The following is a 19,503-nucleotide window of genomic DNA, read 5'->3' on the forward strand; positions in this document are numbered from 1 at the left end:
AAATCACTTCTTCCTCCGTATAGACAGATGACAGATGTAAAATTCACTTGACGCAAATGAACTTGATCTGACTAGACAAGCCCCGCGAAACCAGATGGCCCAGGTTCGAATTCTAGTCGGGGCAAGTTACCTGGTTGAGGTTTCTTCCGTAGTTTTCCCTCAACCCAATTTGGGCAAATTTTGGGTAACTGGACCCCTGACTCATTTCATCGACATTATCACCTTCATTTCATTCAGATACTAAATAACCTGAGATGTCGATACAGCGTCTTAGCAAAATAACCCAGTAAAAAAAAAAGCTGTGAAGTATTCTTAAGGAAAACTGTGAGCCAAATACAGTGCTCTCATCAAGAAGACTATATATTTATATTAAGTCCTCTTGGCTTTCATTTTACGAGAAAACTAGATTAGAGCGGAATCTTAGCATACACTTTCCTGTGTGTTGTGCTTGCACTGGGAAATTTTCGGAAGCAACTAACTGCTGGGATGTTTTGTAGAACTGGCTTTCCACGCTGTGGTTGGGAGAGCAGGAAGTCGGCCAGTGGCAGAATGATGCGAAGTTTCCTCATAAAATGAGAGCACTGTATAACAACAATTGACAATCAAAGTAACAAGTAAATTGTGCTCGATGTGGTCTGAAACGAGATTTAGCTGACTTTTAATATGTGTGAAATGGCGAGGCAAAGCAGTGATTATCAGCTTACTGGCGCCCACTTTTTGGCACTGCCACTGATGAAGTAATTTTTTTTTGTAAGGGTAGTTTCAGATGATGTGACTAAACTACAGAGCTTTTATTTCATTTGCTGAATTAGAAATTCACACTTTTCATGTAATTTTTGTAATATCCAACATTTCAGAGTTTCCACAGACAGACAGACTAAAAACAAACAACAAACAAAAAAATGTTCACTCACTTGCTCTTGCTCTCTCTCTCTCTCTCTCTCTCTCTCTGGCTTGGCTTTCTCGTGCACATGCACGCACGAACGCACGCACACACACGCACACACACACACACACTCCATCTCTCTCATTCCTATTTTTTTCTGTTTCATTCTCTCGCTCTTTCATACATTTCGCTCTTAACAAAATGCTTTGGTTTGGATGTCACAGCTTTGTTCATGTGATTCCTACACATAGCACGGCAGTTGTTCATAGCGTAGACACATGCCAAGGTTGTCTTCAGGAGACTCATCCCTTGTGCCAGGACCAAACTGGACTCTGATATTAAATGGAGTGGTGCTGCCTGTCAACAAGAAGAAAAGTTGGTACCAGTATTAATGATGTCAACTTCCTCTTATTTTGAAGGAATCAGACTAACAGAACTTACTCTCGATACGGCAGGGTGTCTCTCCCTGCTTGCAGAACGAACTGCCACAGTGCAGCAGGTCACAGACACCAGGTCCTCCTGAATCAGCCTGAAAGGGTTTTCATTAATGTGAATTAATTCTTTATGCCAGTTAAAATCTCAGACTCTAAATATAGATTCAAGTATTACTAAATATATATTTCTTAAAATATGTTGTTGTTTTCTAATGCGAGGCGTCTGACAATAAAGTCATTTGACCTCTTGCACTCCAATATTTTTCAAAGATATTATCATGACCAGCCACTGAAGCACAGATTTTGAGATGTTCCGAATCCATTTCTTGGTTTGAGTTGCACAATGGGCAGTTAGGGGACTGATATATTCCAATTCTATGCAGCAGGTGTTTGGCCAAACAATCATGGCCTGTTGCCAATCTAAATGCAGCTACAGACGATTTTCGTGGTAAATCGGGAATTAACTGTGGATTTTGATGCAGAGAGTTCCATTTTTTCCCTTGAGATTGTGTTATCAAATTTTGTTTGTTGAAGTCTAAGTATGTAGATTTAATAAATCTCTTCACAGAGTAATACGTAGATTTAGTAACAGGTCTGTAAGTAGCAGTGCTGCCCTTCTTTGCTAAAGCATCCGCATTCTCGTTTCCCAGGATTCCACAATGGGATGGTATCCATTGGAATACAATTCTTTTATTGAGTGATATTAATTGAGAGAGCATTTTAGTTATTTCTGCTGTTTGAGATGAAGGTGTGTGTTTAGAGACTATTGATAGAATAGCTGCTTTGGAGTCTAACAATATAACTGCATTTTTAAATTTATTGATGTGGCATAGAAGATTCCTGAGCCTTTCACTTATTGCAATGATTTCTCCATCAAAACTTGTTGTTCCATACCCAAGAGATCTATAAAGTGAGAAGAGACAGCATGTAACACCTGCACCGGCACCTTGTTCTCTGGAGATCAAGGATCCATCGGTGTATAAATGAAGCCAGTTTTGTGGAGGGTGTCTAATATTAATTGTCTCTAAAGACAATTGTTTTAGTATTTCAGTGTTTACTTCTAATTTTAGTATTTCTTCTGTTAAATTTATATTATATTCTATATTTAATAGAGTTAAAGGGTTTGGTTTAATTTGTAGGTTTTTTTTTTTAATTCGGGATATTGATTTTCTGTTTTAATTCTTGAACAATGGATATGAAACTTTTTTGAGTTTTCAATCTACAGAGAGGACTGTATGAATGCCAATTGTTTCCTGGTAATCTAATAAGTTTTTCATATTGAATCAGTGCTTTTTCTTCTATTGTCATTTTGATGCTGTTAATATTGGTGAGGAATCTCATAGAATCTATTGGAGTTGTTTTGATTCCACCAGTAATGAGTCTGAGAGTTTGGTTTTGAACATATTCTATTTCGTTTATGAAAGGTGAAGTAATTAAAATTTCTCCGCAGTATGTCAGCACTGGCTGTATAAACATTTAAAATATGAATGGGTAAATAATTTCGGAGAATGACAAATTTATAAATAGTTTTACGGATCCTATTACAAAAGTAAGCTATATGTTTATCCCATCTTATATACTGATCAACGATAACAACTAAATATTTAACTTGTGAACTTTCTTCCAAACTTGAACAATTACAGTTTGTAGGGCATGAACAATAAAGAAAAAAATTCGTTTGGAGCATTCGGATTTTTACTATAGTATCGCTCACTTGTCCACATTTCCGAATTGATAATCATATAGTATTGTAATTTATTGCTAGAGCGCATAATTTCATTGTAGTGTTCTGAACTGAACCTGGAAATGAAGTGAATAGCTCCGTAACTTAAATAAACTATGAAGGACATATCTAGTTAATTTAGTATTTTCCCAATCTCATCCCATATGTTCTTTCTCCACATTACATTGCTATAATTCTAATTTCATAAATTATAAAGCTCTTCATACTGCTGGACTTAATAACATAAGCTTCGCGTCAGTCATTTCATTATACCTTCAATGTTACCACGACTGGAGACCTTGCAATCGATATATTTGCAATGACATTCTTTATTTCGATCTTGGCTCGTAAGGAAATCAGTTTAGAATTCTCTGGTCAGAATTATGGACGGAATCCAGTGATGTGGACAGAGACGATATGGCCAAGTGGGCGATGCTCCATTTAAAATAATGTAAACAATAAAAATCCGAATGCGCTGTACTGATCCATTCTGGTAAGTGAGCTTTTAAAGCATTCTGACTATCTATGAGAATGAGAATTCGTTTACCGTGGTATCAGTAACCCTTCTGAAGTCCATTTCTGACGTAACCAATTATGTTTAATGAAAAAGAAATTAACTTCGATTTCGTGACATTTAAAGGAACTAGATTTGCATCAAGCTAGACAATACTTATGTAACTGTAAGTACATTTCCAACTTATACATGGAAAATAATCACAGAATCATCTGCATATGATATAATTGTATTATTGTAGGTAGGCGCTATTTTTTTTGTCAATATTAAATTTAATAAATCATTTATATTATATACGGTATTATATATATATATATATATATATATATATATTATATAAATGATTTATTAAAAATAAGATTGGTTGTATATGTTTGATGATATAAAATATCCCTGTAATTTTATTTTTATTTTTGTGTCAAATGCCATAATATGACAACCGGTACCTTAGAGGCACTGAGTATAACTATATTATTAAATTTATTAGGTCTGTAGAGGATCATCTGGAGGCCAAAAATATGTATACATGATTTATAAAAATTAACAAGATTTCAATATGTTGTCATTTTTAACATAAATGTTAATTGGGCACCTAACCGGTATGGTATTTGGGGAAAAATGTCCATTATCATGTTTGTAATACGGTACTCTACATTCATCTTGTTCCTTAGTGGGAGCATGTCAATGCAACCTGCAACATGTCATTGCTACTCAGCAGCAACAGGCCGCAGCAACCAGCAACATATCATTATTGGAAAAACAAATTAAATTTGAATGTCATCATATATGTATTACTATATTCAAGAAATTACTAGTGGTTTGAGAAGTAACTGCTGCATTCATTTTCTTGCACCAATTACGATATTCATTAAAAGTACAAGTTCTTTGTTTTATGATTACATTAAGATGAGTCTAACCAAGCAGTGACTTATTTATTGAAATCACACAATGATCAACCACTTAAATGTTCTACGCAGTTATAGGGATTCTACGAATCCCATGCAATCTTTTTACAGAAAGCTGACTTACTGCAATAAATTCCTCCGAGTCACATGGCATCACAATCTTGTCATCACATTCCCGGTTGTCACCCACTGGTCCATCACCCGAACCAACATCTGAAGTTGGAGAGGAATAAGTTTTTAACTGAGGAAAGTAAATGGATTATGATTCCCAGTAGCAATATTTAAAAGACAGGCAGCCAATAGAAGGGTGTGATTTGTAGGGTGTGGGAGATTACGAAGTATTTCTCACTCATCCTTTTCTCTTATATTGCTGATCCTAGCCAGGAATGATGATGTTCTTTGGAGTGAAAGCAAGTCTCGGTTACATAGTTATTCCATTTTATATCCACAACTCCTGATTGCAAAACTAAAAAACGTAGTAACAGAATGTACATTGTAGCTATCAGATACACAAATGATGGTCAATTATAAGTTGAAGAATGTACTAAACAACAATCGTTAGAAGAACGTTGAATCAATATGCCAGTCATGATGTCAGTTTGAATCTCACCTGATGAAACTGGAGGACCAATCTTGAAAGAATTCTCATCACAAGGTTCATAGGATATTGTGCACATTCCTGAAACGAACGAAACCACTTATATAATTTCCCAGAGTTCCTTATACTTCTACTTTCTTATTAGATGAAGTACAATAAATTACTGTGACTAATTGATTAACTAGCAGACTTACTCGTGTTAATTATGTAACTCTGTGCGGCTTACAGTTGTTTCGGTGCTTCATCACACCATCATATAATTAACACACGTAAGTCCGCTAGTTAATCAATTACTTATATTCAAGTGTTAAAAGTAATGTACACAAGATTCAAAATGAATTATTGTGACGTTGAAAAAATTTATTTCAAGGTTAAAAAAAAAACAATCTACTGTGGCATAAATTATATGTAAGGTACCGTACTCTTTATGGCTACAAATTCAGCACAGCAGAATTCGATTTCCTGTAGGAAGTAAGATATATCCTCTTTCCATATGAGCTGGGTGTGTATTTGCTTGAGTTATAATGGGTTTATAGCATTTGATCCAAAAATAAAAAGACAAAAAGTACGTAATATTTTGAGCAAGAGAAGAGTGCAAACTAGAGAGATAATAATTACAGCATTAAAGCATATAGAGAGATAACTAAACAAATTGGCTGTGCTTTCTAGTGCAAAATATCGTCTTCTAGCGATAAATTGGTAACTTGATCTTGAAGACATTCTGGCAAAACTTACCTTACCAGACCACGTGAGTTATATGTTGCTTTGTACACTAGTGAAGTATATAATCGTTTTCAATCTTCGAAAATAATGTGTTTAAATTGTTCAATTTTTTTCACCATGCTTACTATTAAATTATACCCAAACCTTCATAATACTCATCCTTTAAATATACTGATGACAATATAAAAGCTACGAGCTAAATTCTGAATCACGTGCTACTTTGTGACCAACAGAGAAATCACGTCACTTCCAGTCGTTTTAAAGGCTGAAAACGAGAGTAATACTTTTTCAGCATTTATCTGAAAAAGTTCACTGCCTGACTCTTTTCAATAAAATCAATAGTAGCTTATCTTTAATAAAACTATTTTAATAAACTGCACTACTATGTTTTCCATTATCGGTACTATTCCCTTATTTGGTTCATTAATTCGCAAGAGGGAACTAAAACTAAACGATGAAAGCATCTGCATTCCGAAAAGAGGCGCTTATTAGTAAAATCCCCAAATTTATTAAATATTTCGGATTCTTTAATTTTCTCTCTCTCTCTCTCTCTCTCTCTCTCTTTCTCTCTCTCTCTTTAGTCGGTTATTTAACGATGCTATATCAATTACTCGGTTACTTAGCATCGATAGAATTGATGATAGCGAGATGATATTTGGCGAGTTGAGACCAAAGATTCGTCATATGATTACCTGACATTTGCCTTACAGTTGGAGGAAACTTAAAAAAAAAAACTAACCAGGTAATCAAAGCTGGTATCGAACCCATGCTCAAGCGTAGCTCTGAATCAGCAGGCAAACTCATCTACATTTTGAGCTACTCTGGTGGCAATTTCTTTGTTATTGCTCACTCTTTCTATATCATTATTCAAGAATTGCTTAGTGTCCATGATGTTAGGAAAAAGTGACTTGAACATGTACACTTTGTTAATGAAGCAAGGGACTTCGAAAATGAATAAAACATAAATTAAAGACCTCATTGCTCAATATTTAAGAATTTAGATGACTTAATGGTAATATTTTACATACTAAGTATTTTAATTTATGACTAAAATATACCATCATAATTATATTGGAAGATTGCAACTCTATAGATGTCATTTGACAGTTGAATGTCAGAGAGCATTCAGATGTTCTTCAATTTTTATCAATTTTATTCGGTAATGGGAAAATTACGATTATAATTTAGTGAATTAAAATATATGTATTTTGGAACGCAGTTATCACAAAAAAAACTTCAACCATGGCATGTCTGGAGAGACTTAAAAAGCGCTGGAACAAACTAGGATTCAGAAAATGACGCAAATAACATCGAAACTAGTCAATCTGGTAAAATAACAGCATGATTTAACATTTTAACACAATGAAGTCGTTATTTATTTAATTAAATAACTTAATAGTTCATCAGTGCTTAAAAATAGTCAACTTTTAGAACCGAAACCTCAACTTCCCATAAAACCTCATTGCAATACTTCCGTCTACACCGCAGAATAAATTTATGGTATATGTTATCTAATTAAAGAGTTAAATTTTAGTATTTTCACCTTCTTCCTGTCGCATACAGATGGTGTAGTCTTGGTCTGCTAGATGTCGGCCATTATCTGCGAAGTTCATCGTCTGGATTATCCCTATAATATTAAAAATTGCAACATTTATAAATCCTGAACTTGTAAAAAATTCGGTATCTTCATTTACATATAGATTAATAGGACCTACCAGTGCTGCCTTGATGATACTGTCTGCAGCCAGCAGGAGCACGCTGCGTGAATTCTATTTGAGTGATCTGAAATAGTGTACAGCATGCACATCAAATGAGTAAAGAAAATGTCTCTTTCAAATTATACAAATACGACTTAAAAATACAGGTATACTGATATTATATATCCTGCTTGAATAAACATAATAAATATATAGGCCTACAGAATTGGTTAAGGATTGCAGTTTATATACTGAATATTAAAATAACATATCCAAAGTGGGGGGGGGGCAATTTTATTGTTTTAGAGGATATGCTCATTATAGTAAAATTAATTAAAATTATACCAGAGACAGAGAAATTATTGCAGAAATTGTAATTTTAATGTTCTTCGGATATTAAAAGAAAAGAAGGAGCCCCAGTATGCAAGTCAGGAGAGTGGATTTGATTAATTAGGCCCTCGGAACTTTACCAAAATTTACCATAAGGGTATAAATATCAGTTCTATCAGGGTTTTTGACCCGATCAGAGACCGGGAAATCTCAATTAGCCTAGCCGTCCAATAGAACCATGAACGGCTGAGTATTTATTAGGCCGTATGCAGTCATCTACCGGACAACGGGCAGAAGAACCGATCATTTCGTCCATTGGAGCCAATGCTTCAGCTGTCAGTTACCAGTTGTATGTCCTCATGCTACATGCTAATAATAATAATAATAATAATAATAATAATAATAATAATAATAATTATTATTATTATTATTATTATTATTATTATTATTATTATTATTATTATTATTATTATTATTATTATTATTGGAATGAATGTGGAAGATATGTTACTGTTATTGGACAATCCCTACCTTATGAGGAGACGGAAGATGAAACGACGCTTAATGATACGTATGCAGAGTATATCATGCCATGGACGACTCATGTTCAGAAAAGCTTAAAAAATAACGCTGTACGGAGGCCATGTGTTGTTCCGACAGAGGAATGTCACCACGTGTTGCACTGTTCGTCCGACTGAGACCGGAAAATCCCATTTCAATGGGATCGAACCGTCATCGGCTGCAATCGGCCGAATAGGGAGAGTGTAATGGACCCGTGCCAATGCCTTCTCTTGTTGTCGGATCAGTCGGCCGTGTTCGACCGTAGACGGAAGAGTTGTTAGTCGGTCGAGTTCGGTTCTAGCCTTTAGTCCCCTTCCGACCCTGAGACTTATGATTTAATGTTATGTTTTATTTAACGACGCTCGCAACTGCAGAGGTTATATCAGCGTCGCTGGATGTGCCGGAATTTTGTCCCGCAGGAGTTGTTTTACATGCCAGTAAATCTACTGACATGATCCTGTCGCATTTAAGCACGCTTAAATGCCACGACCTGGCCCGGATCGAACCCGCAACCTTGGGCATAGAAGGCCAGCGCTATACCAACTCGCCAACCAGATCGACTGTTAGACTACGATGGGTGGTGAATTATTATTATTATTATTATTATTATTATTATTATTATTATTATTGTGAACATATTATGTGATCCATGCCAGGCAAATAACGTCTTACGTTATTCTTGACAATCGTAACAATCAAACAATGCATTTAACAGACCTGCCAACTTACGAGAGATGGAATGCCGGAAATGATGTTTTGCTAGGGAGATATCATTTTAATAATAGTGATAATAATAATAATAATAATAATAATAATAATAATAATAATAATAATAATACAGGTGCAGATAAGATTTCTTAGGTCCTTCTTAAAAAATGGGTGGTTCTAATGACCATACTCCCCCTATAACTTAATTAGTTATCTGACACAACAAAGTCTGTGAGTACTGCTCATCGTTTAAGGAACTTTATTAAATATTTATAAATGTAGAATGTGAAATTCTATCTATGAGTGAATAAAAAAATACTTACTTTTATCTCCCATAAGCGGAACAGATTGACTCGCGTGAGGTTCATAGCAATGACGACAGGATCCTTGGTGTTCTCCAGGTCGTAGTACACTGTAACATACCGCAATATTGTACATCACTTTCTCTCAACACAGTGCTTCACGTCATATAGCATTGAGTCAGTATGTACCATGCTGTCCGCTGTTCTGCCCGCATAGTTTAACGTGGGATACTCCCCCATTCATAAGGAATACGTCTGAATCACATACTCCTGTTCGCCTATTTGGCTGCCCCTGAAATAAACAAATCCATCTTTAACCAGTAAAATAAATTGAGTTGCAAAATATTGTAACGTATTGCAATTGTTTTAACCTATGCACACTTTCTTAGCAGGATAAGACTAGTAACAATATTCAAGGTGTAGCGTTAGAAAATGACAGAGCGTCTATAGGATATAGGCTAAATATAAAGAAAATCATTACTGATGTGTATGATTCGTTCTGGACAATATGTGGAGGTTGCAAGGAAACATAACATCCAATGTTGTAAACCAGGAGCTTGTTTTTCTTTTATCACTAAATCCATCGGATGCCGCATGTGTGGCTCATTTCATCCAGACGGCCCTGTTTCGACCGCCGGCCAGGTTGTGATGGAATTTTTGTGAACAAAGCACATTGTAGAGAATTTTGCTCGATGTACTCCCGTTTACCTATTTAATTCTACCAATAATATCCACCTCCCCCTCATTTAATCTATCATCTACAATATTTAAAAATAGGCTAAGGTGAAGTCGAGGATAGTAAGAGTTTCCGATATTAATATAGGTTCTAAGGATTTGGGGCTTCGCGACCTGAGGCTTATTAGCTATTCGTCTGGGAATGTGACGTGGCTCTGACAGGGCTGAAGCAGGATGGCCCGCCTGCCAGCGTCGTATTCACTAATGCCACCCAGGGCATCCTTCGGACTTAGAAGAAAATCAGCGCATGTATAAGGCACACAACGGGCCGGTACAGCTCTGGAAAAGTAAGACAGCCACCATTTAGTCTCATAAACCCTGCAAACCACCATATTAGGCACAAGGCACAACTTCCCTGCATTAGCAAGTTTTGATCCTTTCCTCTACGAAAAGATTTATGCCTGTGTATAATGAATTAATAGGAATTGCCATTGAATAATTTTAGTCTATATGTTGTTAAATTCTAACTCGTCATCATAACCAATAATTATTTTATCTTGATTTGATTTAACTTGGCTTGAGTTGGAAGGTAGGACATAGTCGGATTCATACACCTAAGTTCATTGTGTCTCTTTCTGCGTCCTATCTATGCGTTGATTGCTCTAAGTACGATAATCTCCGGGATTTAGAGGTGATCGCATATCTTTCGTGTTTAATTTTATGTTTTCGTCCCATTGCTATTATTATTATTATTATTATTATTACTATTATTATTATTATTATTATTATTATTATTATTATTATTATTATTATTAAAAAGGATATTTCCTACTAAATTCCTAACTCCCGCATTTCATCTCTCGTAGGTTTGGCAGGTATGATGTTACATGCGCTCTGCGATTGACAAGAATGACGTAAGACGTTTAGTTCAGTATTTCGCCGATAAGTTTGAACGCTTGGTAGCACTATATATTCTGTAGGGTATTATATACAATTTATTTACAAAAATCATGATAACCTTAAGAGTTATCAATTTTATTGCAATAAATAATATGATCTATTGAAGATGGGGTTGCAGGCCTCGAAATATATATATATATATATATATATATATATATATATATATATATAGTAATCAAAATAATTGTAACTTGTTTTAACAATTTTAAATTAAAGTGTTTATAAAACTGTTTTATTTGATTAAGATTAAGATATATTTTAAATTATATAAGCCTACATTCTGAAATCCTGAAAAGTAAAGCACCTTCAATTGTTGCTCAAACTATAAAAGTTTTTGTACTAGGAAACCCCATTTCTACAACACACAATGTTATTAGTGCGTATTTTAAATATTTCAGATCAATATTTTGTATGCTTGCGGTATTTTGTGACTGTTTGAAATATAAAAAATATTTTGCGTTTCACGAAGTTTGGAATATTAAGGGTTTTCTCAAAAACGATTTTAATTTTACGCTTTTACTGATAGGGAATAGGGTCACCGAGGTGGGTAGTCGAGAATTATCGTCTTTAACTCGCATTCGGGAGGCCAATCCGAGTGTGGAATTTTTCGGGTTTTCCTCACTCGCATCAAGCTGATTCCTTCACCAGGGGAGTCCCTCCATTATCCAAGTCTCATGTGTAATCCAAAGAGTTCCGTGATCATCAAAAGCGGACAACCTACCATTTATACAATTCAATAGCGCACACCGAAATCAATCTAAAGCGCACATCCTATCATTTATACAATTCAAAAACACACACTCAAATCAATCTAACGCGCACATCCTAGCATTTATACAATTCAAAAGCGCACATTGAAATCATTGAAAGCGCAAGGGCGCCCGCATGGGGTAGCCAGTGGTATAAATTGCTACCACTGAGATTTTTATTTTTTACGAGTTTATTTTATTTTGTTTTTCTTAATGAGTTCGATACATGTTTTCTCAAACCCTCAGTAAACAATTCAACAAAAGCGAATCCTTCAAACTATGAATGCTTGCGCAGGGTAATTTAGATTTCAGAACTGACTACTTTTCATGTTCAATTTTCTCTCTCCTCGTCCATCCGTTTCCTCTAATTTTCTAACCATCTTGCTACCACTGAGATTGGATCCTGCGGGCGCCCTCATAAACAAGTCTAAAGAGCACTTTGCAATCAATCAGAAGTGCACACCGGTTTCCTTCTAACTTCCCCTTTAGTAGAATGAGGTACACTAGATGGAGAGTCTGCCCATAATATCGGAGAAATTGCAGAATCGTTTTTTTTAAGGCTGGTTATTTAAAATGTAATAAGTAAAAGTCATTATTAGGGAATTATTTGGCGCGTTCCGACATTAATTCAATAAATGTGTCTTCGATTTCGCCATGTGGTAAGAAAAAAAATTGCTTGGCATATTAAATGACATAATAAATTCTACAAATGGTCGGCACTTGTAAGATGAACGATCTATAACAAGGCAGATGTAAACTTACTAGATTGAAGTGTATGAAGTCCAGACGCAGCTGGCTGACGCTGGGGTCCACCTTCTGGATCTTGAGGGTGCACAGCGAGGCGTCGCGTGACAGGGCGGGGAAGGCTGGGCTCACGAAGTAGGTGACATTGTTGATCACTTCCGCACCGCACGTCACTGTGACTTGGGACAGAAAGAGAGCGAGAGGTCAGTGTGCGGTCCTCTGCATTGTGCAATTCTGCAATTTCGCAACAAGGCGAACACTTACATACGCAGCAGACCCCGAAACCCAACGCGCAGGCTCCGTGCGACTTTCCACCCTGAATCCGGCACTCGTACGTGTTGAGACACACTCCTGAAACACAAATATGTCGTGCCCCTATAAACATGCATTACTAATTAGTGATTGCGACTGTAGGATATTTCGAACTGCTTTGAATCCTATTTTAACTCTTTCATTATGTGACGTACGAATATTTCGTTTGTGTTTAGACAGCCCAAATAACAGTCAAGACACGTGGGAGGTATTTAATAGTTTCGCAGGCGGAGTCAGGGGTTTGGTATAACCTCCACCATGGCGCAGCCTGGCGGAAGCGGTAGCGCCTTTTTTAGTATGCGAGGTTGCGCTCGGGCGTGTGTTGGAATGTCGTTCCGGCCGACTAATTGATCAGGTTTCTTCCGAGATTTTCGCCAACCGTAATCCTCAGACTCATCTCGTCAAATACCACATCACATCGCTACCAGCAATTTCATCAACGCTACTTTCAACAGCTTATTAAGAATATACATCACAGGACAATTTGTTTCTCTCCTGGAGAAAGCCATGCTAAGGATATTTCCCTAGGCCGGGTTTGAACTCGCGAACCTCGGATTAGCTAGTAACCACTAGACCTCGGAATACAACTAATACTCTGTAATAATAATAATAATAATAATAATAATAATAATAATAATAATATTAATGATAATAATGGGGGAAGGAACTGGCCACCATACCCCATTTATCTCCTGGCCTAGTTGCCTCATAAGTGGTGCCATGTTGGTATCACTTGTGAGGTTCATACCTGTCTTCGGACAGTTGACTAAACAATAATAATAATAATAATAATAATAATAATAATAATAATAATAATAATAATAATAGTAGTAGTAGTAGTAGTTGTATTACTAGTATGCAGTAGTAGTAGTAGTATGAAGAAGGTAATAAATGGCCACTTTACCTGTGCGCTGACCATCTTCGGACAGACAATCCACGCTGACAGGAATAGGAAAGAAGTTAAGCACTGCAACACAATACAGAAAAGTAAGTTCATATCCATATCACGAGTATACCCGGTGAGTAAAAAGTATGGAACATTGTAGCTTTTTCTATTATTAATTTCATGAATAAACTATACTCATCTCATTCCTAACTCTTCGTTTTAACTCTTCCAGGTCCCATGTTCGGTCCTGGTAGACCCTCACTTCAAAAAGCCCCAAAAGAAAAATTCTAATGGGTTAAGATCAGGGAATCCTGGAGGCCATTGTTATTCAATAGCTTTTTTTATTAGCTTTGGTCTATGTTTATTTCACTGATGGCTGTCTTATTCTTCACAATGATAAATTGACATACTGAATTTCTCTTCGTTACGTAGACCTATATTATATATTGAGATCATATATTTGAAGCAATTTTTATAAAATAATAATAACTGAAGACCTGAATTGATGAATATCCCAAGTCCATTGAAGTAAATATTTTTATGATCGAAAAACACAAGCATAGGGTCGGACTTCGCATGTTCTTTCTTACAAGATGGTAACCTGTACAAAACACAACATATATCAGGTTAAAAGTTAAATTCGGTAAATTTTGGACTTGGGATGTTTGTCAATTCAGGTCTTCAATTTATAAATGGTAAAAAATATGATTTTATACGTTTTGAGGCCTGAAGAAAAAAAAAAAGTGTGTAGTGTCATTTAAAAGAACAGACTCATCGGCACACTCTTTATAAATGAAAAATATGTGCAAAATATTCCATTTTAACACCCTATAACTTTTATATATAGTTTCTTCATAAAATAATAATAATAAAAAAACTAGAAGTAGTGTTGACATAATTTTTACTCACCAGTATTGCGGCCAAACAAGCTAGCAGGGGATTACCTTTGCCTGTGCGATTGTCTCCGCTCTCGGCGTGATTTTCAACAGGAGTGGTGCCATTGTCCAAAGCGTTGATGCCTTTGTTGTACTCCGAAATTGATCTTTTCACGAAACTCTTGAGTGCGAAGAGGGCATGATTGTTGTAGTTGTTGCTCTCGTGAATAGCGTGATCACTGATCGCTGTAGATGTTTTGTTGTCATATTTGTTGTCCACAAGGATTATACTCTCATTGTTGTCCACTGGAATTGCACTCCTGTCTTGACTGCCAAGTGCTGACAAAGCTTTGCTTTCCATAATAGGAATTAAACTGTCAGCATCATTAACTTCCACTAAAATCGCACTAATAGAGTGATTTCCTTGCGTTGTGAATGCATTGTTACCCTGAATGTTGGGTACAGCATTATTATTATTATTATTATTATTATTATTATTATTATTATTATAAACAATAATTAAATTGTCAGTAAAGTTATTCTGTATAATTCCACTGTCACCGTGATTGCTCAGTGTTGTATAGATAGTGTCAGAATCATTGTTGTCCAATGGAATTCCATCGTCAATGTTATTGTTAGGTGTTGTATATATTGTATCAGAATCATTGTTAGCTAATGGAATCCCATTGTCAATATAACTGTTCGGTGTTGAATATATTGTGTTAGAGTCATTGTTGTCCAATGAAATTCCATAGTCAATGTTATTATTAGGTGTTGTATATATTGTATCAGAGTCATTGTTGTCTAATGGAATCCCATCATCAATGTAGTTGTTCGGTGTTGTATATATTGTATCAGAGTCATTGTTGTCTAATGGAATCCCACCATCAATATAGTTGTTCGGTGTTGTATATATTGTGTTAGAGTCATTGTTGTCTAATGAAACTTCATCGTCAATATAATTGTTCGGTGCTGTATATACTGAAGCAGAGTCACTGTTGTCGAATGGAATCACACCTATAACGTAACTATTCGGCGTTGTATAAATCGTGTCAATGTCGTTATTCAGAGGAATAGTTCTGTCAATGTGATTGTTAGGAGTTGTATATATTGTAATTTCGTCATTGTTCTCCATTGGAATCACACTGTCTGCGTGGTTGTCGTCTGTTGTATAAATTGTATCAGCACTGTTATTGTCCGTCGGAATCACATTGTCAGCGTAGTTGTCAGACGTGATACAGACTGTGTTGTTGCTGCAATTCACCATAACATCAACATGATTTCTGGAGGTTGAATAGATTATATCAACGTCATCTTTGTTCACTGGGATCACAATATCGCCTTGATTGTTAGGTGTTGTTTGTTTTCTGCCGATGTAGTTACTGTCTGCTGGAATCACACTGTGAACTTGGTTGCTGGGAGTTGTGTAGATTGTGTCAAGATAATTGTTGTCAGATACAATCACACTGTCAATGTGGTTCTTCGGCGTTGTGTAAATTGCATCAAGGCCATTATTGTCATATGGAATCACACTGTCAATGTCATTGGGCGTTGTATAGACATTGACAGGGTTATTGTTATCCATTGGAATCACACTGTCAGCGTAGTTTTTGGGCGTTGTGTAGACTGTGTCAGGGTCATCGTTGTCCAATGGACTCACAATGTCAGCGTGGTTGTTAGTTTTTTCGTAGAATGTAGCAAGATCATTTTTGTCCAATGGAATCACATTACCAGCGTGGTTGCTGGGCGTTGTGTAGATTATATCAGGACTATTGCTATCAAATGGAGTCACACTATCAGGGTGGCTATTGGGGATTGTGTACATTGTGTTAGAACGATTGTTGTACAATGCAGTCACACTGTCAGCGTGGTTGTTGGATGTTGTGTAGATTGTGTCAGCGTCATTGTTGTCTGTTGTAATCACATTATCAGAATATTTGTTGTGCTTTAGATGGGTTGTGTCAGAGTCGTTTTCGTCCGTTAGAATCACACTGTTAACGTAGTCACCAGACGTTGTATAGATTGTGTCACCGTTACTGTTGTCCAGTGGTATCACAAAGCCAAATTGATGTCCGGGCGTTGAGTAGATTGTCTCGCCATCATTTTTGTTCACTGGAATTATAGTATAGGCTTCATTATTGAGTGTTTGTTTTCTGTTGACGTAATTTTTGTTCATTGGAATCACATTATTTGCTTGACTGTTGAGCGTTGAATAAATTATATCATAGTCATTGTTGTCTATTATAATCATATTATCTTCGTCGTTCTTAAGTGTTGTATAGATTGCATTATCGTCACTGTCGTCTATTGTAATTACACTGTTAGAATGTTTGGTGGATGGCGTATAAACTGTGTCTGTGTTGTCCACTGTAACCACGCTATCTGCTTGATTGTTAGGCGTTGTATAAATAATATAATCGTCATTTTTGTACACTGGAGTCACACTGTCAATCTGACTGATGGGTGTTCTATGTTTTCTGTCAGCATTATGGTTGTCCACTGATATCACACTGTCTATGTTGGGAGTTGTGAAAATACTGCCATTGTCTTCGCTATCTATTAAAATCATACTATCAATATTATTTTTGGTTTTTGTACGGACTCCGCCATTGTTTATTTTGCCTACTGGGATTGCAATGTCGATATGATTTCCAGAAATTGTAAAGAGTCTGTCATAATCGTCGGTGATGCGATGTTTGGGTGGTGTATAGGCTGTGTCATGGTAATCGTCCACAGAACTCACACTGTCTACGTAATTACCAGAAGTTGTAAAGTCTCTGTCATATCGGTCATTGTCTACAGGGATGGCACTGTCAACGTCACTTTCGGTTGTTTTATAGATTGTGTCCTCGTCACTATAGTCCACTGGAGTCACACTATCTGTATAATTTTCGGGATTTGCAAAAACTTTGCCATTTACGTCGCTGTTCACTGGAATTGCACTGCCGTCACTACTGCTGGGTGTTGTATTGGTTATGTAGGAGTCGTTATTTTCCACTGGAATGGTTATATCGGTGTTTAAAGACGTTAAGAATTCATCGGTATTGTCACTATCGACACGAATGACACTGGAGACATGATTTAGATGCTCTGAAACGATTCTGTTGGCCTTATTATTGTCCAATGGAATTATTCTATCGGTGCCACTGCTTGGCGTTGTAAAAATTTTGTAGGCGTAGTTTTTGTTCACTGAAATAACACTGTCAGTAACATGATCAGGCGTTGTAAATAGTCTGTAAACTTCCTTATGGTCCACGGAAATTGCACCATCAGCATGATTTCTAGGATTTGTCAAGACCCAATCGGCATCATCGCTGTTCAATGGAATTAGAGTACTGGCATGACTGCTGGGCGTTGAGGAGATTCTGTAGGCGTTATTGTTATTCACTGGGATTGTATTGTCAGTAAGACGATTAGACAATGTGAATAATCTGTCAGTTTTCTTGTGATTCACTGAAATTGCAACATCGTCGTTACTTCCAACAGTTTTCAAGACTCTAACGGCATCACTGTTGTCCAATGGAACTGTTTTATCAGCGTGGTTGCTGGGCACTGTGAAGATTCTGTGGCCATCAGTGTTCACTGGAATAACACTATCACTAATATGATTGGAATTTGAAGATATTATTTCAAATTCTTTGTCGTCCACTGGAACTACATCATCAGCGTGACTACCAGGAGTTGCCAAAACTTGGTCGTTGTCACTGCTGTCCAATGGAACGGTTCTATCAATATTATTCCTGGGCGTTGTGAAGATCCTGTAGATGTCTTTGTTGTTCACTGGGATGACGCTGTCACTCAGATAATTTGAAGATATTCTTTCAAACTCCTTGTGTTCCACAGAAACTGCACCGTCAGTGTGGCTACCAGGAGTTGTAAAAACTTGACCGGTGTCACTTTTGTCCAGTGAAATGGTTCTATCGAAATTATTCCTGGACATTACGAAAATTCTGTACATGTCTTTGTTGTTCACTGAAATGTCACTATCACTAATATCATTAGAATTTGGAGATATTCCTTCAAATTCCTTGTGGGCCACTGGAACTGTATTATCGGCGTAACTTCCAGGAGTTGTCAATACTTGGTCGGCGTTGCTGTTCTCCAATGAAAAGGTTATATCGGCATTACTTCTGGGCGTTGTAAATATTATGAAGGTGTCTTTGTTATTCACTGAAAAGGCATTATCAGCAAGATGATTAGACGTTGTAAATATTCTATAAAATTTCTTTTGGTCCACTGGAATTGTAATATCGGCGTGACTGCCAAGAGCTGTCCGATCTCCATCGGCATCATTGTCCAATGAAATTCTGTCGGCGAAACTGTCTTCCACTAATGTTGTAACATCGGCATCATTGTTCACCGGCAAGTCTCGGTCGGCGTTATTGTTATGTATGCTGGACGCATTGTTGCTGTGACGGTCGTCCACGGAAATAGCGGCACCGACGCCGAAGAACAGCAGCAGAAGCTGGAACGATGCTGGCATGACGGCCGTCGCGGACTAACTGACCGACCCTGACCTAGTGCCCGCACCGCGCGCTCTGACCCACTTCCACCTGCCCCGCATTGGTGTCGACATGTGAGCGGCAGGTTACTACCTTGCCTATCCCGCCTGGAACCGGGGAAATCCAAGAAACACTTCCATGTCGGGAGTGATGATGTCATATTTTTCCCCCTAGGATGAGAAGAGAAATGAAACAATAAGTGAGAGGTAACTACAAAAGAGTTAATAAAATAATTAATATATTTATACTTGATGTTATGAGGTATTATTATTATTATTATTATTATTATCATCATCATCATACGCATACATCCCGATGGATATGCGACGACAGCGTCGCGGTTAAAGCGATGCGCTGCAAGCCGGAAGGTCTCGGGTTCGATTCCCGATGAAGTCACGGATTTTCTCATTTGATCTAAT

The 19,503-nt window shown here is 36.8% G+C and overlaps 1 protein-coding gene across 2 annotated transcripts; it reads right to left on the reverse strand.

Moving 5' to 3' along the window:
• Positions 1-772: 772 nt before the first annotated feature.
• LOC138712256 (homeobox-like protein HDP1) lies at positions 773-19,066 on the reverse strand. 2 transcript variants are annotated; one of them, XM_069843835.1, is made up of 12 exons: positions 14,652-19,066; positions 13,726-13,788; positions 12,774-12,860; positions 12,528-12,688; positions 9,571-9,673; positions 9,403-9,491; positions 7,499-7,565; positions 7,327-7,410; positions 5,073-5,141; positions 4,587-4,675; positions 1,328-1,415; positions 773-1,243 (listed from the first exon to the last, which is right to left on the reverse strand). In XM_069843835.1, the coding sequence occupies exons 1-12, from the start codon at positions 19,063-19,065 to the stop codon at positions 1,128-1,130; spliced, it is 5,430 nt and encodes a 1,809-aa protein (XP_069699936.1). In that variant the 5' UTR covers position 19,066; the 3' UTR covers positions 773-1,127. The 2 variants fall into 2 exon arrangements, 1 of the variants encoding a protein (XP_069699936.1); XR_011335681.1 differs by lacking the exon at positions 9,571-9,673.
• Between the last annotated feature and the right edge of the window lie 437 nt (positions 19,067-19,503).

This window comes from Periplaneta americana, chromosome 13 (genome assembly GCF_040183065.1).
Source record: "Periplaneta americana isolate PAMFEO1 chromosome 13, P.americana_PAMFEO1_priV1, whole genome shotgun sequence".
Classification (NCBI taxonomy): domain Eukaryota; kingdom Metazoa; phylum Arthropoda; class Insecta; order Blattodea; family Blattidae; genus Periplaneta; species Periplaneta americana.

What these genes read in the sequence shown, in the direction of transcription:
- LOC138712256 (XM_069843835.1), bottom strand. Translation starts at nt 19,065, where the DNA reads ATGCCAGCATCGTTCCAGCTTCTGCTGCTGTTCTTCGGCGTCGGTGCC. An exon ending in GCAGAACAGCGGACAGCATG is followed by an intron (nt 9,492 to 9,570) that starts GTACATACTGAC and finishes GGTATGTTACAG; the next exon opens with TGTACTACGACCTGGAGAAC. An exon ending in TCCGCTTATGGGAGATAAAA is followed by an intron (nt 7,566 to 9,402) that starts GTAAGTATTTTT and finishes ACACTATTTCAG; the next exon opens with ATCACTCAAATAGAATTCAC.